The sequence below is a fragment of the Mizuhopecten yessoensis genome, unplaced genomic scaffold (genome assembly GCF_002113885.1).
Source record: "Mizuhopecten yessoensis strain PY_sf001 unplaced genomic scaffold, ASM211388v2 scaffold5929, whole genome shotgun sequence".
In the NCBI taxonomy this organism is placed as follows: domain Eukaryota; kingdom Metazoa; phylum Mollusca; class Bivalvia; order Pectinida; family Pectinidae; genus Mizuhopecten; species Mizuhopecten yessoensis.
The window spans coordinates 105,244-130,806 of NW_018406294.1; the positions used below are offsets into that span (position 1 = coordinate 105,244).

A 25,563-nucleotide genomic window follows, 5' to 3' on the forward strand; every position below is an offset into this window, starting at 1 on the left:
TTTCCTATTTATAGGTCGAGGTTTGTACCACTTTTCTATTCATTGAACGAGGTCTGTAACATATTTACAGACTCGTCATATGACGTCGATCCTCCAATCAGGGCTGGGAATTAGCACCAGTCATATAATAACATAAATCACCGACCTCCTCGTGAGTATGATCCAACCAACGAGGCTGTAGGGAAAACGAGTCTCATCTAATATTGCAACATATCGCGATACGGACCAATATTTAGATCAAATGTTATATATGTTATAAATCACCTTTAAGCTTTTCCTCAACATTAGGAATTCATACGTACAGATCCTAGGTTGTGGTGTTGCCTATCCACCCGAGAACTTACCGTGTACAGTTACTCAGGGTGTGTATCGAACGAGCTGTAAATACACCTGCCTTACCACAAAGATTCCATTCACAGGCGACAAGAGCTACCGTTATATGTGTGTGGGGAAAATCTCGATTTACGGTGGTGTCTATACCGGTGGTTACCTGCAGATATCGTTTTCTTATGTAGAAGATAACATATCCTTATCCATTAACCTCGGCGGTAGCACAGACAGGTGGGGATTTAACATCTGACTGACAGGTAAGACACTGTATACCTGTATTAAGTTTAATTATACCTTGTCAGAATCACTTATATGTAATACGGTCTGAAAGGGGAGTAGATTTAAAGCATGTCGGCTAATGTTGCCAATGTAACGAGCACGTGTGTAAAACAGTAGTAAGATTCGATTGTCGGTAACCAGGTAGCACTTACAGCATCTGCCTAGAATGTTAAGGATCCGAGTTCGAATCCCGGTCCAGCTGTTGCTATCCTTTTCCGTTACAAATGAACTGTGTACTCACAGAAGGATAGTTTTGACAATTGGGGCTTACCGACCTGCCTCAATCTGTGTGATCAGAATGGATGTTACTCGAACAAGGCAAAGCTATCAAACATCAGCATGTAAAAACTGAACACAGTGCAGTGATTGATTCCACATTTAGCTTAACAATATTATGTCACTCCGTTTAACAGTGCATACTGCCTGCTAGTATCAATATGTATGTTTACATTTTAAATCTACACTTATTAGTGATGTAAATATATAAAATCAATAGTGTTTCTTGTTTCAATTGTCTCCATCAACAGTGTAAACGATATTCCTCAAACAGCATAACTTAATCGACATGTTTGCTGACAACCTCCCGCTATTCAGGACGGAAAACATATTCTGAATACAGTAGAAGTTTCAAACGTCCGTATTCACGTATGACTTGCAACACTTCGATCCAATATCACAAAACAATGTATTTCCTGATATCCTTAATGTAGGAGACACAAGTGTATTTCTGTGTTTTGTGTGTATCCTTCGCTGCAGGTTGTGGCTGTGTATCTGAGTGCAAAATAATAGGGTAGATAATTAGTTAATTGGTATACTTTGTTGTATTACATCAGTTTTCTGCTTTTAAAATCGGTTTCATTTTTTTTTATCAAAGAACAAATTGCGTTGATTACAAACGGACAGTGCCATGGCGATGTCATAGTTTGTTAAACTAAGGCTATTAGGGATCTAGTGACATACTTTGATCTAACAAAACAGGCTTCGAGTGTTTAATTGTTCGTGGTTTCCACACGAAGTTAAGCTGAGGTGAATACACTTGTGTTTGAGCGGTGAAATGCATTTAAAAATATCTGCACATTTAAAACATTTTGCATTTGTTGTATACATACATCTAAATTATAAATTACAATTTTTTGAAAAGGATATAGTACAAAATGAGATGCTTGTCTTTACGCAAGAGACGGTCTGAACTACTGGGCCGTGATAACGTTAACGTGACTCCGTTTTATAAAATGACGCCTCGTATATCGGCACACTTTCTTGGTCCACCGCGTAATGTATGCATTACTATAAAACTAAATCGAATGGATTGTGATAAATTAAAATTTAGATACAACTTAATCAAATGGATTATTATACAGCAAAATTGAATGGGTTGTGATATTTAGCTATACATTAACTAGAATAGGATACATATAAATTGACTGAATTGGGATATAGCTAAATTAACTGATTGTGATACAGCTAAATTGACTGTAATGTGATTTAGATAAATTAACTGGATTGTATACAGCTAAATTGACTTAACTGTGATACAGCTAAATTGACTGAATTGTGGTATAGCTAAATTGACTTTACTGTGTGATACAGCCAAATTTACTGGAATGTGATATAGCCAAATTGACTGAATTGGGATATAGCTAAATTAACTGGATTGTGATACAGCTAGATTGACTGGAATGTGATTTAGATAAATTAACTGGATTGTATACAGCTAAATTGACCTAACTGTCATAAAGCTAAATTGACTGAATTGTGATACAGCTAAATTGACTTTACTGTGTGATACAGCCAAATTAACTGGATTGTGATACAGCCAAATTAACTGGATTGTGAAACAGCTAAATTGACTTGACTGTGATACAGCTTAATTGACTTGACTGTGATACAGCTTAATTGACTGAATTGTGATATAGTGAAATTAACTGGATTGTGATACAGCCAAATTGACTGAATTGTGATATAGCTAAATTGACTTAACTGTGATACAGCTTAATTGACTGAATTGTGAAATAGCTAAATTGACTTGACTGTGATACAGCTTAATTGACTGAATTGTGATATAATGAAATTAACTGGATTGTGATACAGCTAAACAGACTGAATCGTGATACAGCTGAATTGACTAAAATGTGATACAGCTGAATTGACTAAAATGTGATACAGCTGAAATGTCTTGATTGGGATACAGCTTAACAGACTGAAGTGTGAAATAGATAAATTAACTGAATTGTTATACAGTTAATATGGATTACGATACCATTGAAATACTAGGATAGTTTTAGATTTGGAGCAAATCCGATATCCAAAACACTGGCAGGATATATATATATACTGGAACAACAAGATAAGTGGCTTTACAGCGACAGCGTTTAGATTGCAAGAAAGCGTATGCTTAATTTTAAACTGAACTAGTCCGAATGTCATCGCATTGGAAATGCCGTTACTATAGATGATATCTCTCGAGTAAAAAGAATGACATTCGCAAACATTTGTCTAGCTCTTGTTCAAATAGAATTTGACAATCTATTTTTTACCTTTTAACCGCTGGACAACTGTAGGTCTATGCGGCGTCAAGGTAGAACACATTTACACAGGTATATTAAAATACCTGAACCGGGTAGCAAAAGTCTGTTCAGCTTAGTGAGAAGTACAAACTTGTCATCAAACATACTTTGATAAACACTATTGAAATCCCCTAATGAATGCACCTGTACATGGAATAGTGGTAATATTTAATAAAAAATGAACTCAAAAGTATATTCAATTTGACGTCTTTTCTTAAATATCACAATTTAAACTTGACGACGACGCCTTAAGCTGACTAGTCTTTGAATTATTTGCCAGTGGGTTAAATATTCCTCCTCTGAGAAAGGATTGTAAATCCTGTTATTTAAAAAAATAAATACGTGTTCTTTTCAACTGTCATGGTGTCAAACGTTAACGCCTTCTGATGGCCCTACAGATAATTTACCACTAGATAACAACTCTGACATGTTAGAGGATAACGTAAAGCCGTATATCAAGGCAAATAAGTGTAGACTGTACGAAGCTAACCGAGCTACTGTTCCTTAGTGTAAGGTCGGTGCAACTGTACATGTCCAAACCTACTTTATACCCTATAAGCCACCCTCGGGGAGTCCGACAATATTATTTTGGTCACTCAGAGGTCAGGGATGTTTGACTGCAAAATGTATATGAATTATGTGAATTATGATTAGTTTCAAGATTACTTTAAATGAATTTCAAACTGAATACAATTGTAGTTCGGAAGAGACGTGTAATACAATGTATGAGGCATATTATTATTATTCCATTTGACTTTTCAGTATTATTTACATGTATTGACATAAAATGCGATACACATAAGACTTTTTAAACGGAAATTTAAAGAAAAATATTTTAAACGATGTTATAGACTTATTTCAGTTGTCGGCTGTTTTATTACCGGTACACTGTAACATGCCAATACCTAAAGTATATACCGTACTACGGTGAATATGATACGGAACTCGACAGTTGGCACGATATTGATATAGATCAAAGTTCTAATCTAAAGTTCCACTATCGTTACATTTTTTTACTTTTCTCTTTTTAAGTGACAGTTTAGCCATACATTGAAATAAAGTCAACTTATATCTATTTAAAATCATTAATATAAAATGACATTTTTAACAAGATTTCTATCAAATATGGTTACATATAATGTCATATTAGTGGTGCTGCCCGGCGGTACCGACCCCGTTATATATAATTTGATACATTTCATAGCGATAAGAAAACACACACACATGGACAAGTATACGTCCTGTTACAATAGCCGGGCCTATATGGTATAAAAGATATACACAATATCATATAGAAAGATCGAAGTCTTACAGATATCCCATTACACGCGTCCAATTAATAACCGCCTATCTCATTACATATGAGATTGATTAGGCGATATCCCCGTGCAATACTGTAGTAGTTAATGTCTCAATTAGATTAAACATAATTTATCTCAAATTATAATGATATAAAATATCGGAATTTTCGGAAAATGTCAATATTTTGATAATGTTTATTCGATATGGATGGTTCAGCATCCTAGGAGTCCAATTTTTCGTTTATAGTTAGATCTCCTTGACAATACAAACTGTGCTGTACCGTCGTCATATTAAGATTTTAATCTTCAGATTTTGAGCTATAGAACTACAATAGTGTACAAATCCTTTTAATATAGACTAGAACCTGGTACGACATTTAAACACCCCTCCAACCCCCATCTACACTGTTCTAGTAGATACTATTGTCACCTATCATTTGTAGTAGTACAAATGTACTTTATATATATTTATTATTCACAGACGTATTTTTGTTTTATGCTTGCATATACGTGTGAGGATTGTCAATCCGTACTGTGTTGGTTAAACTCAAATACGTGTAGCATTTTCTTTCACACTTCCATCTCCCTTTTTGAGAGTGGGAAAAATGAAGCTAGTTTACCTATCTAGAAAGACAACATTACCAACGCGTCATCACTTTCTGCAGTGTTACCAGGGTTACGTCAGTTTTGTCACATATGTCTTGATGATAGCACAGTTCTTTCAGTTAACCATTATAACTATTTTGCTACGGTAGGAAAGGGGGGGGGGGTTAGGAGAGAAAACTTCCACATAAGGGGTTTTCAAATTTATTAAAACCTGATGCTTGACGAGAGTTTTGCGCTAACTTTCCTACATTCATAGGCATGGAAAAGCATTTAGCTCAGAAATCACAAAAACGCGTCCCTCAGGAGATATTTGAAATTAACCATTCGGCAAAGCCTCATGTTCAAAAATCTTACCCATCGAGCTGAAATTTCTTTTTCTCTTAATCTCACACGGGGTAAAGAAAAACAGCTTGCACGCGTCATGATGTCATAATAATGAATTGTCGACGTGACGTCATTGTATTGTTTCCGTGATGTCATACCCTTGTTGCGAATGGGGAATCCTCCGACTCAACCCTAGGGTTTTGTGGTTGGCGGAAGAATCAGATCGATGTTTATTTGTAAGTATCTGAGAAAAAACAATCAAACATGGGTCTGTTCCATAGACCAGGATATCTCAACCCATAGTGTAAGAGTTTGGCTGGAAAGTACTCGGCAAGCCTCGTGTCGACCAGCCAAATTCTTACACACGAGTTAAGATATCCCTGGCCTCGGACAAGACCCATGTAAGATTCTATTAATCAACCAAATGAGCATAACGCCACTAAAACACTCAAACGACAGTACAGTTTTACCTTGTGTCTAGAAGGTATCGTCTGCTGCACACACGACAAAAATACCGATAGAAATATAACAGCTTTGTTCTGTTTGGCAGGTGATCGCTTTGGTAAATTGCATTGTTATTGACCTTTCTTATCCTCTTAACTGACCATAAAGTGACCATAGTTTACTAAAAATAGAAATCCAATGGAACTTTAAAAGGATATGAAAATGTTTTGCAACCTATTAATCGACTTATTGCTTGTAAGTTATATGCAATGCTATATACACGTACAAAAAACTGACATTAATACCAGATTATATGTTTTTGTACAGGGATTAAATACTATAATTACAACATTTCTTTACAGTATAAACGTAAATACGGATTAAATTTATTATAATCCTTATACTGGTTACGTCTCGTCGTTGTACCAATTTGACTGGTCAAATTCTTTTCAGTAAATGTAAGTCACGTGGCGATTTTTCAGTGGTCCAGACTTCACTGTAAATATCATTTGGTATTATGAAGTGATCACAAGACACTGCTCTTTAATATATACAAATACAGGTGCGGCATTTTCAATTTTGACCGTTGTCAGGAACTATTCCATGCTTGCAAGCATGTGAATCAATCATTTGCTTTATTCATTTGGTTATTAAGTGACTAAAACGCACTGCAATTTCATGTCAATACAGGTGCTTGTAATATATTTTTTATCACAACTGACAACGGTTACAGATGGAAATGTCGCATCGCCGCCGGAAAAGAAACATCTTATTTTCGCTTTCGTTACTTCGTCACAGCGGTAGACAATGATGCAGTTTGTTGAATTAAATAATAAAGAAATTGACTGTTGTAGATATCTTCGCAATTTCAGCTAGATTCTGTCTGAAATAGCACGGCATCTTATGATCTCGAGATCAAATGAGGTTGTTCAGGGGACGTCTTACAGAGGTGAATGGGGCGAAGAGCAAAGCAACTCAAGGAGAGGTTGTGTCGCCACATGACCGTAGTTTTTGGGAAATATAGAAATGAATGAGCCGACCTTAATACGTCTATTTCTCCCAAACGAAGACCACTTACAATAATAATAATATACAAAATTTGATATAGCGCCCTATCTAGCTAAACTAAGCTACTCTAAAGCGCGTTATAGTACATAACATAGATGTATACAACCAATATAATTAGCATATACGTTAATCAATACAATTTTGAGGAATTCGCAGGAGCTGCCTTATCAGGCGCTAACTACTAGTTATATGCCACCTGGCTAATATCTCCCTGTGTGTGCTGGGGATGTATTGTGTTATGTTTTTAGTGGGACCGTGCTTCCAACGGTATCAGTTATAGTGCCACCTCGCTTGAATGCTACAACACAGATACCGCAACATCCACCCCAGACCAATTTATACTCCACCTGGGTTGTGGGAGTTGTATTGGCAGGAGAAAAACACTTTCTCTGAATATCCATGCGTATGACGACTTCGAGGATTGAACCCCGGTCGCCTGCGTGGAAGGCCGGAGTGTTCACCACTCGATCGATCCGCCCACTACAAGTGCTACTATTCTGCACGAATTCTAACAGATGTTCAGTGTGAAATGCGGCTCCAGGAGCATCGTCAAATGCGCGTAACTTCTTAAAGATCCTCGTACCATTACCAAAAACTGTAACTACGCGTAATAAACTGATTTTCTTGCATGATTATCTATAGCTTTGAAAATTCATTTCTGAAAAGACAGTTAAACGTGGAACAAATAGTAAAGATAAAAAAAAACAGCAACAGTATTCTCAGTGTAGAGAGTAAGCAGGGCTAGACCGAAATTCAAAATCTAGGATCACTTCAAATTGTTATACTATCGCTTAAACAGACTCGGGTAGGCCTACCTAGTTAATGGAATGGAATTAAGGGGAGGTCACTGTAAATATGAAATACCACAGTGCAGTGGAACGGAGATCCTTAATTTTCTATATACTACGTCCTGTATGGACACTTAGCAGTCGACATGTCCGCTGTATATCTGTATATATAGACATTCGGGTTGCCCGCTACTTCATTGATTATCGAGCTACTTGGTAAATCTTATAAAAGTGTTCACAAACACCCGCGTTCTCCGCGTGACTGTGTACTTTCCCTGTGGCCGAGGAGATGGAAACCCCTAAATAATCCTGGCTACATGTTGTATTGGTCAGGATCGATAAACAGATGGTTGGTTGACCGCTGGGCACTTTATGTGGTCAAGCTGTAAACAAAGATTAATGTTTAATCGAAATATTTAGCATTTTGTACATGTATCATGTTTGTTGCTTCGTTGAACAACATATTTACTACTACTGTTTAGTCTACCTAGCTGTACAATTACGTGTAGGTACACCAAATCCTGCTAAAATTATGTATTTTCTTTTCAATCTCTACTGAAGTCTTCTACTAGACTCTTGCCAGAATATCCTCTTTGCACTGAAACAGACATTTTACATTGCCGTAGCCAATAGGAGCTGATTGGGGAGACAAATTGAAATTGGGTCCAGTCAAAAGGGTGAAGCTCCAGATGTGGGGTCGGGATGTTTGTGAGTATGAGGTTGTAGGGTTAGGGGTGGGGTTAAGTTGGAGGGTGCGGTGTAGAATTTCAAGCATAACAGGCAAGACAAAGTCATGTAGTCGGCTGCTGAAGGATATCTCGAAAATATGCAAGGGGAGGATGTAAAAATACGTAAGTGAGGAAGTGGACTTTTTATCTCACCATCAGATGAAGGGTTATTCAAATCGCGCATCGTCCGTCCTTAATCAATTCTTAACGTTATTACTCAAGAAGTACTGAACGACGGATCTTTCTATTATTTCATATGAAGGTTTTGTCCTTAGTTGTGCATGTTTTATTCTAAGGCATATCGAAAAAAAATAAGATGGTTGCTAGGTATCCATATTGGATATTTTAACTTCAGGTTTGTTATCGCGATTCCTCAAGATGTACTGATCAGTTCTTTCTCAAATTTCATTTTTGAACTTCTTTCATTTTTAGACCTTTGAAAATAACTGAATGGCCGCCAGCCAGTCTTAGAATTTGACAGTTCAAGTTTTTGTTTTTGTTATCGTTAAGTCTCAAGAGGTACAAAACGGATCTTTCCCATATTTATGTAGGTTACCAATTATGCATATTTTATTTTAAAACTGATTGGCAATACAAGATTGCAACTAGGCAGTCATGTTTGATTTTGACAGTTCAAGTTTGTTATCACTATTTCTAATAGGTATTTGACAGACCATTCTTACATTCCATATGAAGGTTCCTATTGGTCCACATGTGTTCATTGTTATTTTGAGAGTGATAATAAAGAGAGTTGTCAGGTAGCTATCTAGGATTTTTGCAGTTCATGTATATAATCGTTATTTCTCGGATAGTAAACGAGATCCTACCTTGAAAGGACTATCTCAAATCCATCTGTTTGAAATTTAAATCAGAAGTTCCACAAGAAGCATTTACTGTTGACAAGACTTTCACTCCAACAGATAACAGAACAGTAGAGAAAGTGTCAAATTAACATAGAACTAATGAAGGTCCTTACAATGGCGTGCACTAGGATCTCCCTGTGATCTCGTGCTTGGCATTCACGCCAACCGGTTACATATTTAATGTAAGCTGTTTTCATGCAATATGTATGTAACCGATTTGCGTTAATACCGGAACAAATGTTTAAAAACCAAGTTAACAAGTATATGTTATTGCTAATCGAATGGAATAAATTTTGAATTCTTATTTGTTTAGTATCCAATCGAAATCTTTAAAGTGTTGACTTTAAAATACAGTTGTCATATAACGCAAGCTTTCTTGTTGTCGTTCGGAAAACACTTGACTGAAAACGTCCCAATCACCAAAAGAATTTCGGAGTAAAATCGCGCGGTGAGGACCTCAGACTGCCCCTTGGACTCTTGACACTACTCCAAGCATAGTTGACGTCACTTAATCCGAGTTCTGATATATTAAGAAGGTGTGAAGTAATCGTTCTGTTTGAAATCCGTGATCACTAGTGTAGACGTACGAGTGACATTATTTCCTCTGCTACTGTTAAATGAAATACCGACCGCGTGCCGTGTAAGTCACAGGGACCTGAGAATATTTGGACCTGAACTAAGGTGTTCAGGGCAATATCACGTTGCAGGGGTTTAGATCTACTTTCGGTAAAACGCCATCCCCAATGATGATAAAACATTTTGTCTGACGTGAAGTGTTCAGAGTAAGTTTACGCGTTTTAGGGGTTAATATCATTTTTTTGGGAAAAGTGCCACCCTTAAAGACGGAATTCCATCTTTGCGTATTGCAGAGTTATCTTCTCGCTGGAGCAGGTATTGATTGCTACGTCATTGGTATGTGTGAGAAAATTACGTCGTTTTCTCAAAAATTGATGACGTTATTCTCACAAACAAGTGACGTAACAATCAATACCTGCTCCCAAGAGAAGATAACTCTTCAATACGCAAAGACAGAATAGGCATCTCTGTGTGTTTTACCAAAGTTTGATCTAAACCCCTATGCGTGTAAAATTACTCTGAACACTTCCGATTGGGTCCAAATATAGATGTAACATTTGATCAGGTCCCTGTGTTTCTTTCGTATCTACGTGTTTGGTATTACTGTATATGAAAGAGCATATTGTGCTATTATTACTTGGGTGTGTCCCGACATGGTGTTATTATTTTTGTGAGATAGCACGCGTTAGTCATAATCAGAACTGCGCTATCGCAAGGAGGCAATACACCAACATACCGCTTCTAGTACACATACAAACACGCACACATACAGTATACATTGTACATATAGGGGTTTTGCCCATAAATTACAGTAGCTGTTAATAGGACGATAAACATAGTAAAACCGAACTATACTACGATGTACACCATGCTATGGTACAGTGTAGTACAAACAGAGGTTAGTGACGTCATCGTTATGTGTTTTAATACATGTGTAGCTTACCTAAGTTTTTCCTAAATATTGAACACAGTTAACAAGTTTTACGATCAAGGTAAATTTCACTTTAAGGCTGAAACCAACTTATCTATGGAAATGTGCACGACTCGACCCAGCGGTGAGAATATCAATGTGTGTAGCTGTTGAGATCCGACACAATATAAACCTTTATAGAGAATGTGTCAATGAAGTAGAGTTTCATTACGAGGTGTTAAGCTGAACACAGTACGAGAGATTATAGTCCTTAGATTGTGTGCTATGACCTACGATCTCTCTATAGCAATCATTTTACAATGTCAATCCAAGGCGACTTGTTAATAAATGAGTCAATGTTCATGATGTAAACCTGAATTTAATCATATCCTGTATCGTATATTGGATAGGTGATAATCATGGTAATTTATGTAATGGATTGCCAGCTAGTTTTTATGCCTATAATATTTGGGACTATCAAACGGAACAAGTTCTCCTCGCGAACAATGTATCTAATAATCGTATATATACCATTTGGGTTTTAACAGATAAGGTCATTTAAGAGGCACTTCCATATGTATAATGTACGCTAGCATGTTTGTATGTATGCTGGAGGCGTTATGTTTGTGTATTTGCCTCCTTGTGATAGCGCGGATCTGATGTCGACTTTATAGTGCTACCTCACTGAAATACCATGTCGAAGGCACGCGGCACAGTATTTCACCTGGTCTCATTACACCAACAAAAAATGAACCAGTTATTGCGATTATCCTAAATTCTGAACGTTTAGCAAGGAATAACAATCGCCATTTTGAAGAACTTTGGTATGTCCCGGGCTGGGGAGAGAACCTATTGTCTTCCTCACTTCGGCGAACGCTTAACACCACGGCCAAATGTGAGGTATTGCTAAGTAGGACACTAGGAAACAAAGGTGTTGTTAGAAAGTAGAGAGAAAATAACAAGATCCTACATGTGGCAATAAGTGCAACAGACTTATTTTGGTCACTTCTGTATCCTCAAGTGGCGGACACAAAAGCCACTCTCCAATTCTGTAGAGGGTTCCTTCATCAGTCGCCTCTTAAGAGGTTCAGTACCAGTAGGTGGGTTAATTGTGTCTCAATCCCGACCTGCAGGAGCGTAGATACCAACATGATACACAGAGAATCGAAGGATTATGTGTTGAGCTTAATTCAATTACGTGCTGTACTGGCAATATTAGGACCTCTTCATCTCCCATAGCCCTCGTTCATCCTCCTGCTTCCCGGCCGCCTGTCTTTCACAGTCTTTCTCTCTCGCATTCACAACCCCCAAAAAATCGGCAAAAACAATCTTTCACTTAACACGAAGTCTTTACGTTGTACTTGTATCCTGAACTTACTTGATCATACAGTCCGGTTTAATCAATATTTAATTATCACGGACAAAGGTCTTTGGGATAATTATTATTCCTGAAGCGTGTGCCGCTATGGTCGATTAAACATGTCATTATCCCGTATATAGGTAATGAGTGCTGCTAAACGGCTCTTTGGTTTCTAATTGAAATGCGTTAATACTTTTAATGAAATCCTCCTTATATTTATCTGAAACATGATCGACTTAAACTTAAGCTTTCTTTATCAGCCGGAGATATTATCGATTAGCTGGTATGTAAATAGTTACCACCCTGGGTTCTGTATACATACAAATGTAGGTCCAGTAGTGCTGTTATCGCTCTATCTACAAAGTATACACCGCACACAACCTTAGTGTCGCGTGCTTATTCCTGAATGTGTTACTAATCCTATTAAACGGCTTTTTGCTCCAAAATTAAATTGAGTAATGGTTAACACCACAGAGTAGGATATTTAATACGTACGGGCGTATGTTGGTATTATTTTACACCCTTCCTCCCTTTCTCTCTCGTCTCCTTCCAGCTTCCACCCAGCCCTTTCATTCGTCTACGCACGTACCCACACTCATCATATCCCTTCCCCTCCTCTCCCTTCCCCTCCCCTCCCCCTCCCTACAAACACATCCCTCCTTCATTATACCTACCTTTAACACAAAATCTCTGCAACCCCCCACACACGCCGACACTTTTTCCTGCACAAATTCCCCTCTCTCCACCATCCACACAATTTCCCTTCCCACATTTTCATTGTTTTAATAAGAAAGAGACAGGCCTGATCATGACTTGATAATCAAACCTATATAATAACTGAATTACTAGAAATATACTGAAATTTGTGTAATTTCTCAACCTTAAAGGCGTAGGGTGCTTAAGGTGTACGACCATCTATGAACCCCATCAGCCCGTCACCACTTGGATGCAGGTTCGTGGCCTAATTGGAGTAGTAGCCAGGTATTGGGCGCAGGTCAGTGGCTTTTCTCCGGGTACTCCGGTTTCCCTCAACCACCAGTACCTGGCAGGTGCTTAAATGACCATAGTTGTAAACAGGACGCAAAGCACCAATAACCCAAACGTAATCTTTAAGTCCAACACTACATATAGTTCATTTTGTAATCACTTGTATATCTGTTCCTTAAATTTGATATGTGTCATTGTTTTTCTAGCATCTGTATTGTTGGTTTACATATGTACAGTACCTATAAATGGAATTTTATGACTGAACGTACCTGTACAATGTGTGGTTTCTCCTCGTGTTTCGTAACAAGGAACAGTCGTTTTATTATTATTCAAACTTACCACTATGTTTGTTTAAATCTTGTTAACATCGTCGTCACTATCAATATTTTATAGGCCATACTTCTGGCTATTTTTATTAACTGTAAAATGCACCTTACGTATACACTTAAAACCGATAACGCCGAGTCATAGTACAGTGTGGACAAAGCTATACGTCGTACAGAACTCAGGACCGTGGTCTGGAAAAAAAGTCTCATACTTAATAATCTATATCCCATAATAGCCTATAATAGCCTAATGAAATATCCGAGCAGATAGGTATGGTGACATAATTTATCATAGTTGTAAGCAGTGTGTTGGCCCTGCGTTGACTTTCTTATAGCACTTCGGTGTTCAAGTAATATAAAGATTTAAAAGATTCCAATTAATTTTGTTCGATCGCTCGAGAGGTCACATATATTGATAAAGCAGTAGTGTCAATATATACATAAATTGTAGCTGATACGATTGCTCTGAAGCACACCCGGCTTTGTGTCGCAAAATGATATGGGATTAATCCAATAACATTTTAGGTAATTGGACCAAGTTGAAGATCTATTCAGAGGGTTACCTCGACAAGTATTAAGCTTTATGTTTAGAAATTATCATTCGTGTAAGTATTGTATACCACCAGATTATGTTATTTTGTTTACAAATTTACGATTACTCGTGATATCATTTTATTTTACACGTGTTACTTTAAAAGTTCCTAGATGCCAGGGAGATTCCGGACTATCAGAGTTCTTCTTAATATGAGTAAACTGCATGGACAGTGCAAACCATGACAACCAAACATATAAACAGCGTGAAAACCCGGGACATGGATAGCAAAAACTGTCTAAACAGAACGACACAAGATTGTAATAGTGAAACCCTCTAAACAGAACGACACAGGGAGATAAACATTGACACCTTTCTTAACAGAACGACCAAGATTGGAATTAGTTAAACCCTCTTAACAGAACGACACAGGGAGATAAACATTGACACCTTTCTAAACAGAACGACCAAGATTGGAATTAGTGAAACTCTCTAAGTTAAATAGAACGGCACATGGTGATTAACAGTGAATTCTTTGGTAATCGAACGACAAGAGGATTTAATCAGTGATATCACTATAAACCAAACGACTGGTGGAAATAAATAACGAAACCTCTGTTAACCGAACATCTCATGGATAAAATAGATACAGTATGTCTTAACTTAACAACAAGGGGATGTACATAATAAAATATGTTGAAACCGAACGACTACCAGACGGAAAGTGAAACCTCTCTAAACCGAACAACTCAATGAGATGACATATGTCTAAACTAAACAACAAGGGGATGTACATAGTAAAATATGTTGAAACCGAACGACTACCAGACAGAACAGTGAAACCTCTCTAAACCGAACAACTCAAGGAGGTGACATATGTCTAAACTAAACAAGACAAAATAGTGAAATCTTCCTTAACCAAATGACAAAGGGATAACACTAAAAATTGTCTAAACCGAACGACTCGGGATAAAAAGGTGAGAAAATTGTCTAAATCGAACGACAGGATATCGTAGACAGTGAAACATGTGTTAACCAAACTAGTTCACAGTAGTCAGGTTTTTTCTGTGTATTTTGGGGCTCATACAATTTAATTAATGGAACATAGCTAAAGATAGAGGTTTAGGGAGTGTCATTTGTTCATGCTTACAGTTGTGTACGTTATATATAAATAGATACATGTAGATCATGAATATTTACTGCTTAGATAAGGAGACAAATTATCTTTGGCAAGATCCGAACTTTAATGTCATAACCGATATTTCGGGTACAATAACATCAAAGAACTAATATACACATACATCTTTATACCTAAGAAATGGGGTCCTACAGTCAGAAATTATTAATACAAATGTATTGACAGCTTAACTCGAGATGTGATGAAACTAACAGTCTCTTTATACGAGATCATTCCGCATATACATATTTATTTTACAAAAAGATTGAGTAAACACGCGTTTCGAATTATAAGTTCAAATCACAGGTTTGTTTGCCTTAATATTAATAGATGTGTTTTAATATATATACATACTGTACATGTTAGAAACTGTATGTTGTTTAACGACCTCGCGACGGCCAATGTCATAGGAAGACGGGGGAGGGGGACACCGCGGGGAAGAAGGGGTAAGAAAGTGAAATAAGAAAAGATATCAATTTTTAACTTTACTAAAATATTCAAAATTCCCTAAAAAGCGGACACAGAAGAAAACATCCCGATTACACAGGGCCCACGTTAGTCGCCTCTTACGATAACCATGCAGTCTGTTCTGTACCTACAGAGCCCCGATTCCACAGGGCCCACATTAGTCGCCTCTTTCGATAACCATGCAGTCTGTTCTGTACCTACAGGCCCCCGATTCCACAGGGCCCACATTAGTCGCCTCTTTCGATAACCATGCAGTCTGTTCTGTACCTACAGAACCCCGATTCCACAGGGCCCACATTAGTCGCCTCTTACGATAACCCTGCAGTCTGTTCAATACCTACAGGGCCCCGATTCCCCCGGGCCCACATACGTCGCCTCTTACGATAACCATGCAGTCTGTTCTGAACCTACAGGGCCCCGATTCCCCAGGGCCCACATTAGTCGCCTCTTACGATAACCATGCAGTCTGTTCTATACCTACAGGGCCCCGATTCCCCAGGGCCCACATACGTCGCCTCTTACGATAACCATGCAGTCTGTTCCTGTACCTGCAGGGCCCCGATTCACCAGGGCCCACATTAGTCGCCTCTTACGATCACCATGCAGTCTGTTCTGTACCTACAGAGCTACGTACTTACAGTACTTACCCCTGTACATGCCCTCGCAGATATTAAGGTATGAGACATGAAAATGTGTTAAAAACTGCAAGACATCTAAAATTCGAGAAAGAGTATTTACAAAAAAAGGGATGACATCGGGATATTCATATTAAGATTGTTGAGTATCGCGGTTTCTTATCGATTATATTGAGATTGTTCAGTATCGCGGTATGATTCCAGTTATATTGGTATTGTCGAGTATTGCGGTATAATACCAATTACATTGGGATTGTTTTGAGTATCGCGGTATCGTACCAATTTTATTGGGATTGTTGAGTATCGCGGTATGATACCAATTATATTGGGATTGTTTGAGTAATGCGGTATGGTATTTACTATACTGGGATTGTTTGAGTAACGTGGTATGATACCGATTATTTTGGTATTGAAAGTACCGGACCGGCCCACAGTAAACATGAACGTGCTCTTTTCCCTGTGTATCAATACACATGTGCATATATCGACATTACTATTGACTTTTAAACGTAAAGTTGCAATCTTTTCTATACCCCATAGACATTGACGAATAGACACTTATGAATATTCATTACATTGATCAACTGTTTGTTGTACCTTTAGTTACTGTGCGGCATGAATAATGTACCGCATGTTCTATCTTACCTGGGCTACTTCTGTCTGTACGTGTAATACAAGGCCTATTAACACAGCGTCAGGTTACGTACACGTGTAGTACATCTGTACCTCTGGTCGCAGACAGGAGCTAGTCTATGTGTGTAAAATATAATGAGCAAATTCTACATTAAAGGTTTTACTTTATTTTAATGTAGAATTTATTGATCACACTTCACGGTTGATCCGAATAGAAGAACACAGGGGGTCTTAATCTGGGAATACAGCGGAGTACCTGAAAACACCAATGAGGTAGGACAGGTGTCCCAAAACCTTTTTATGTCCGATCGGGAAATCGAACCCCGGTCGTCTTGTTTATATGTGAGTGCGCTATCCACTGTGTCAACTTGGCGGTAACTGATGTTTTTCCGTTTTGCTGTTTCGTCTCTTCGCACAACGAAAATTAAAAAATGGCAAAATCCCGTCTTTATTCTCACGACCGTGCCACACTGACGTTCACTTATTCAAATAGTCAACTTGTATGAGATATCGACAGTCGTGGAGCATTGCAGAACATCATCCCGACAACAAAAACATGACTATACGCATTAGCATCATATTGTTACTCCCGACAATGGGGAGGTTAGTTCATTATCTCACATACAGGAGGCAATTCTTTATGGAGTGAATAACGATAGCAAATAAAAACCTTTAACGTAACCTCAACTATTGAAAGCTTATTCAAATGTTATACTAGAATACTCTAAAGTGTGTTTTTCTGGTGTATCGATTCAAATGAAGGATCGTATGACGTAATCTCGAGGTAGAAATCTAATCAGGTGATTCGCAGGTAAAAAGCTTACCTAATCAAGTATGAAAACATTTCACTAAGCTGTTCAGTTGATCGCATATGTTTTGAATTCACTGTTTATACCTACTAAGGTGTTTTTTAATTGCTGTGTTGTGTGAGCCAACCTACCTGTAGAAGCAATATGACCCTCCAATAAAACCTGTCAATTTGTGGTTGGATTTCTGCAAACACGTGGAAACACGTATATTCATTGGATTTAAACTTTCCGTCCGGGTCTTTATTTTATTTCGGTTCCCTGTACTGGACGCGCCTATACCTACTAAGGGAACATAATGTTTGTGTTCACGGAAGAAATTCACGTGAGAGTGATGTAGGATAACAGCATCTATTGTGGCTCTGACGTCATAACGCCGGTTAATTGCCTGAATCACGTCACCTTATTTGTCATTTAATCCCATTGAAATATCTCAACTCAACACTTTCGGTACATATTAAGTACTCCATGCCCATCCCTATATAAAACTGAATACAAGTTAATACCGTAAAAGGATAAAATCCATCTGATGAAGCCGCAATAAATATAATATTTAAGGATTAACTTGAATATATTTTTATGTTATGGAGCTTTAAAACACACAAAAAACGGAGTGTACTCTAAATAAACCACGAAGCGGTTCATGATGAGAGTACACTCCTGTTTTTTGTGTTATACATGTAGCTCCATAACATAAAAAATATATTCAAGTTAATCCTTATAATTTAATCTACTATACACAATCCCTTTGGAAATCAACTTTAATTGATGGACTATTTTCTCTTAGAAATTATTACGCCGCTGTATCAGCCAATCAGAAGCGACGTTACAAACGGCGACGTCATTTTTTTATGGTATGGGCTGATAACATATTTTTTTAGGCCAATGAAAAGGTTTGTTACAAGCGAGATTAAATTATCATAGATTATATCTAAGCTGAATTTTCATATGAATAAGCATCAGATTTCACAAAAATATTCATTAAAAAAATGGAGCTGTTAACAGTGATGGTCACAAATTACGACGTCGTTTGTAGGACATTTTGTAACATGGCGACGTTCGTTTGTTCATCTCATATCTTACTGGTTTTTATATAGAGACTCCAAACTGGGTATGAAGAGATCAGACGTTATGGGGTGCTTCATAATTAGGTCACTGTGACGATTATATAAGTATCATTGGTACCCATGGACATGAATGATTGTGCATGCCTACAAAGTCCATATCCATATTTTCGTGTAAAAACTTTAAATATGATGCGAGGCGTGAGCCATCTGTCAATTTGTATCACAGGTTAACGTTGAAATTTCAAATTTCGCAAATAGAATGAAAGCGATTGTGAAAGAAAGTGGTGTTCTGTCCAAAAGAAAATGATATAAAACTTTTTGTATCTCACAAGTTTGAAATTGTGTTATATATGTATATGGTATTTTATTCAAAAACTAATATTTATTTATATACAAAACATGCAATATTAGAAGAAACATCATTTGAACATGTACTGGAATACAGTGTACTGTATGCATAAATTATGGCAAGATATAGTAGGTTAATCTCAAGTCTCAGAATGTGATTTATCTGGAAAATGAACAAAAGTAAGTAAGAGTTTACCTAACAAGAGCAAAAATACTTGTGTAAGAATCCTGTTAAAAAATGAAGAATAGCTGTGAGCGCCGAAATGTCAGCACCGGCTGTATGTTGTCTGGTTGCAAAGGCCCCATAACAACGGATAATAATTTGTGAACCGCTTTGAGACGACCTACGAACTAGATTGTGATAAAGCGGTGAATAAGAACCTCGAACTATTATTATTATTTATCATTATTTGAGGTAAAATGTCCTTATCAGTGTACAGTGAGGTGTGTCTTATATATAAATAGCTATTTAAACAAACATTATATATATATCGAACAACTTTTATCCTTTACAGGGCTCATCAAATTTATTTGTAAATGTGTATTTTGACATTTCAATTTTTTATTTTTTTTATTTGCTACAAAATCAAACAGTATTTTAAATAATTTTGAGAACCTCGTGAAGGATGAATACTGCTATTTTTGAAGTTGGTCGTAAGTATATATATTTAATATTTCATAATAACTATTGTTTTCACATGTGGTGTATGTACTTTGGTCAAAGTCAAGGTCACCTGGTCAGTTGTATCCTGCACAGTGTACTGCGTGTCTCGTTTGTTCCGATGGAATGTTATATCAACGTTGTAGCAAATCAAAATTCAAGAAAAAACAGGTTCAGTGTAATGTGAAAAAAACCTTTCTATTAAATACATGAATTCCAGAATCCGGAACACCCATCCCGGCATACCGCGTAGTCTGGAAATGTAACTACGTTTCCGTTTCATCACGTGACCCTGATCAGCTTCTGACTGGCTACCTTGATTTCATGTTATTTTTTCACGATTTTGGTTTTCCTATTAACCCTTGACAGGGGGTCTACAGTGATATTCCGTCTAGGTAACGTGTAGGTCGTCTGTGGACGTGATTCCCCACAATACTCTAATGATCACGTGATCACATGTATCGATGACCGACCCCCTACAGACTGTAATGTTCACGTGTGATCATCTCACTTTACATATTTTTTTAAAACCCTCCTGTCAAATATCGCTCCGTCATTGTCCTGGAACGTGTACTAAAGGATGCATTGGACTGGTATAAACAATCGTTTTTTTATTTATTTCAAACATTTTAGTGTCTCAGTATTTAATTCAGTTGTATATATATATATGTATATGTAACAAGTGAAATTAATTGTTTTGTCTATTAACCAACACAGATAAACTGATATCCAATATTACTTATGATACATGTATGTCATTTGAATTTTAGATGACTATTTCCAAAAATAAAAATAAAAAAGAAGATTTTAATGTAAAGTCCAAATTCATTGGCTTTCTAACATCTCAAAATAGATTAGTTGATTTGAGGACTGTTTGAGCTACTAAGATATCCAAATTCCATATTTCAATTTCATTTTTTTCCCAATTTGTTGACAATGATATTATAAATAAATAGATCCCCCACACGTATACACTATGTTTAAAAGATACGCGTTGTAGAAGTATTATATACACAGTGTCTATTGAAAACCCTATCCTATTGTTTGTAATTAAATTATTAAAACGGGGTCAGTAATTACGGAGAACCACTACCTGTGCGAGGCCATTCATTCGTAATGTGTGTTCCGCCTGACTGACCTCGTGCAGTACTAAGTAACATAGTGACGGGAGACAATTCTCTCATAAGACAACAATTACTACCCTGAATAACCCCACCGCTGTTTTCAAGCCGATATGGATCTCGCTGCTAACACCAACACTACCCAGTGGATAACGTATAGTTCTATTGGTGTTAAAACTTAATTGTTCGCTTGCCTTTAAACGAAAGAGAAAACCTTTAAAAAAAGACTGACATCGTACCAAATAGCTTGTCTTGTGATAATCCTTAGAGTGACAACCATTGTTATTCAAAGGTTTGTGTGAAAAAAATCCTCTTGGACGGTTCGTTAGTTGTCTAAAGCATTCACCTAACATGGGCCGTGTGTACAAGTGTGTGTGTTTGTACACGGGATATACTGACAATCGAACATGGGAGAATATCATGGATTAAATACCAACACAACTGTTTTTCTCGTGTGTTTCAGATGTGTGAACATAATATTGGGGCGGTTGAGCGTGGACAACATGACACCACAGTCGGGCCTGATCGTCCCGACCCCCGGGAGTTTTAAAGGTAAGACTAACAACGCGTCTCTGTCTATATATGAGATATGTCAAATTTGACGTTAGTCAGATATTGTTTTTAACACAACAATAGTCACAATGTATTTTAATTGTTTTCAGCAAACTGCACTCGACGACATTTAATGAGAATACAGAGTTGTTGTGTGACGGTAGACTATAGTTAGTATGCGTGAATTCACTTGGGCTAGAAGTGAGCATACATGTTTTAAGTTAGATTTTCCTGCTGTAGAAATTAAAGGAATATCAAAAACGGTTTACTGCAGATCAGTTGTGGTAGAGTTAGGGTATATACAAATGAAAACATTAACAGAAATGCGATAACCTTAACTGAGAATTTCGTTTTTCACGTCAATCACAAACAAGACTATAACATTCTTCGCTTTTTTGACGTCCATTTCACTTCTCCAGTGCAGAGTTTTATCAGACCAATCGAAACGAAGAAGAAACAGCTGTTAAAGGTTAGATATCATAGGTGGACATCAGATACATGTATACTGTATCAATGAAACCAACATTTAGAACAACATGTACATTAAAATAAACTAGTCATGGAGACCAAGTTAAAGGAGAGCTTTCTCCCAAATAAGAAAGATAAAAGGCTTTATCTTTGGACCATGACGAACTTAAGTCCACCAAATGGGTCCTTACTGCTCACTGCTCGACGCTCAGCTTCTTCTTCCTCCAATAATAAGGCAAACCACTTCTGGTGTATTGTCGCTGATGATGGGTGTTGGTAAGGCGATATTAGTATCCTAGTAATGTCACCGGGTAAAATGTTCCTCTAACGTGTCCAGGTTACAACATGTCACTGACTCTCGTCGTCACATAACCTGACACATATAAACGACATAAAACGCTGTACTCCTGTGGTTGTTTTCCATGCACCCTCCTTCCTCCCAGCATATTGCCTGCCTGTGAGAGCCCCTATCATTCGACTCACAGCCTTTGCAGAGAATACCTGTACCCATTTTTCGAAGTAAAAATCTAAACCCTTCACCTCTACATTCAGTGATATTAATCTAAACATTTCACAGTTTTTTTCTCGTTAGATTTATCTTACAAATTTTCGCATGGAACCGGAATTCCATTTTGCAACGAATCTGTTCAAGCATATGTTCATGAAGGTTTCCGGTTTCCTCTCACATTAAGACTCCCCTCGCGCTAACATCCGGGCAAACAAGGGTGATTAATATAAGTTGAAATAATTTGTTTCATAAATGTTTTGAAATAAATGCAGTTTATGTTATATACTTTTTTTGTATACATATACTATGTGTATTGTGTGAAAAAAAATATTGTGCCCGTTCATTAGCTTTCCTATGTGATATGAAATATATAGTAAAATAATCATAATTAACACAACGTCGAAACATCGACGAGAATTTTCTAAATTGTGATCTGGAAGTTAATATCACTGTCACTAACTAATGTCTACTCTCCGATGTGTCTTACAATCTGAATCTTGAAAAGGAAAATCCGTCCATGACATTCATAGCCCAAATGAATGCCAACTGAATTTGGTAGGGTTATATAGTGGCAACGCCATACGATGGTAAATATTTACATTTTAATCACACGCTTTCAAAGAATCAAGTATATAAGTGCTATGCTTATTCGGGAATCGGAGATACATGTATGTACCTTAATTGTACCTGATGTCACTCTCTCTATGTATAGTAGTATTTAGTTCACAAATGTCATCTAATACTGTACCTACTCGATACGTCCGCAAAAACATCACTGGCAATAATTACAGGCAAAGGGTCTATTACCATGCAACCCTTCACATTTGCTGTAAATTGTACGTTTATTTTACACGATGACGTCTGTAAGATCAATCAGATATCACGTAGTTGATGTTTACAGTTTGTAACGTCGGGTGTCAGTTTATCGACCAATACAAGCCAATTAATCATGACCATTTATATATTTCAGATGAGGAAGACAATTGCTATTTCGATTAGAGTGGTCCGCCATGACAGTTGTAAAGATGGTGCCCTATATGTGTGTTTCTGTTGAGTTGGATTAATGTTGAGGTGATAATCTACGAAGAGTACCGTTTTATATAGCTGTGACGTCACTACTGGTTTAGATGTATCTGAACCATCAGCAGCCGTCGTCCACTATGTTGAAGTACACGATCGCCAGTGATGAGGGTTCCTTTTCCCCCTCACACCGGCCAGACAACCCAGATACCTATAACATTAAAGACTCATTGGAGACAAGTGCCAACCCAAGAACACGTGCTAAAATGGTTATGAAAAAGCGTGCCAAAAATGTTCAAAAGCGCGCGAGTGAGTATGCCATGCTTCCTCCAATCAACGGATCGCATAATTACCGGAAAGAAATAGCGACGCCTTATATCAACAACGCCACGTCGACACACGAAGCTCTCGAGACGCCGTATACAAACGCGCTTGGGATTTCCCGCCTCCATGACGTATCAACGCCATACATTATGAACACACACATTTCCAAAATGGACGGCATGTCTCCTCTACCTGGCCGGGAATATACTCTGGCCGGAAAGGAAAATTTTACAAAGATGGGGGGTCTCGCTCACGGGGGCACCAATATTGTGGAAGTCTCGCACATGCGACAGGGCTCGTTTGCGCACGAGACTATCACGAAACTCCAGTCCTCTTCCCCATACATAGAAAGGAAGTCAAGATTTGATAGGAAACCTAATAAATATATATCGGAAAAGTCCGACTTGGACCGAAATAATTCAAAATTACATATACAAAGCAATCAGATTGGATTAATAGACCGAACAGAGAGACATCGATCTCGTGTAATCCATGGTAACGAACCGTTTTCCATTCGGAAGAAAATCGAACAGTTTCGACGCTGGCACGAGGAACAATATAAAGAAAAACTAAAAAAGTTGAAAGACGAGATTGACAATCAGTTCGAGGCCGAACAAAGAAAAATGACTAAATCTAAGTCGAACAGGTCAAAACACAGAGAAGAAAATGTAAATAAAACCAAACCTGACCAGAAGGTTGAGGAGGATTCCGAGGACAGAGGTAAGGAAAATAAAACAACGACCAAGGACAGCACTAAAACTCCGGATGACGGGCATGCGTCGGCGCATGCGCATAATGACAAACAACAAATGGAAGTTGAAGATGTTGGTAGTGGAGACGTTGTGAATGACAACGCCGGGTCGGAACACACGTGGCATACCTGGCGTGACGTCAACGAGTCTTACGCTTACAATGATGTGACCAAGTATATCCAGGACAACGAACTGATGACTGTTGAAAAGCTAGACTGGATTAAAAACTGGATAATCGACGTGGAGAAAGCGCTCGAAGAACCAGATGATGACGACATTTTGTGATGTTTATTTGTGTTAAGTTTGTTCCGAGTGGATTAACTGTTCGTCGTGATAATTAAATGTATTACGGATTTATAAAAAAAAGTCTGTCTGTGATAAACTACACGAAAACAATCAATTCGGGATGGAGAAAGTGCTCATATGGTATTTGTGTATAGGGAATATACAATGTTATGTTTGGTGCATATTCCAGGAAAGTGCCGATAATGACCGAACATATTGAAGAGTGTCGTCGTCATAACCGCTAGTCCACTGACCTCGTTTTGGATTTCCTACACCGGAAGCTTCCATGACAGCTAAATTCTGTGATAGTTTGATCCATGGGTGACTTACAACCGTTCAGGTTTCATCTAAACTTGTCTTTCATTGCCGTATGTCCTATGCTAGATATTTTGCCTATGTAGGGTTGTTTCTTTCAAAACAACCGGGGAGTGAACTAGTTCTTTATGTCCGATTTTATTTCGTTTTTCGATGGTAAATTAAATCTACGTTATGTAAAATCTATGTTTGTTTTATACTTTTTAAAGATAACTAATACTTTGCCGAGCTAAATGAGTATTTTATAAATATTATGATATTTCAAGTTGGTTTGCTTATATGTGTATACCTACACGCGTATATGTCATTGAGCGGACAAGTTGTTTGTATATATGTTTATACCTACCTGTCAATATGTAGTCAACTGAGAGTATGGATACCTCATTTCATGTATCGTTACTAAGGTGGCGGATCCAAAGACCTGTCGGGGGGGG

The 25,563-nt window shown here is 37.6% G+C and overlaps 1 protein-coding gene across 1 annotated transcript; it reads left to right on the forward strand.

The window, feature by feature from the left end:
- The first annotated feature begins 388 nt into the window (after window positions 1-388).
- Window positions 389-25,553, forward strand: LOC110451310. The gene is made up of 3 exons (XM_021499240.1): window positions 389-587; window positions 21,369-21,457; window positions 23,404-25,553. Exon 3 carries the CDS (start codon window positions 23,561-23,563, stop codon window positions 24,812-24,814), a length of 1,254 nt encoding a protein of 417 aa, XP_021354915.1. The 5' UTR covers window positions 389-587; window positions 21,369-21,457; window positions 23,404-23,560; the 3' UTR covers window positions 24,815-25,553.
- The last annotated feature ends 10 nt before the right edge of the window (window positions 25,554-25,563 follow it).

Bases quoted from the DNA above. Each gene is read 5' to 3' on its own strand.
- LOC110451310 (XM_021499240.1), top strand. From the start codon at position 23,561: ATGTATCTGAACCATCAGCAGCCGTCGTCCACTATGTTGAAGTACACG.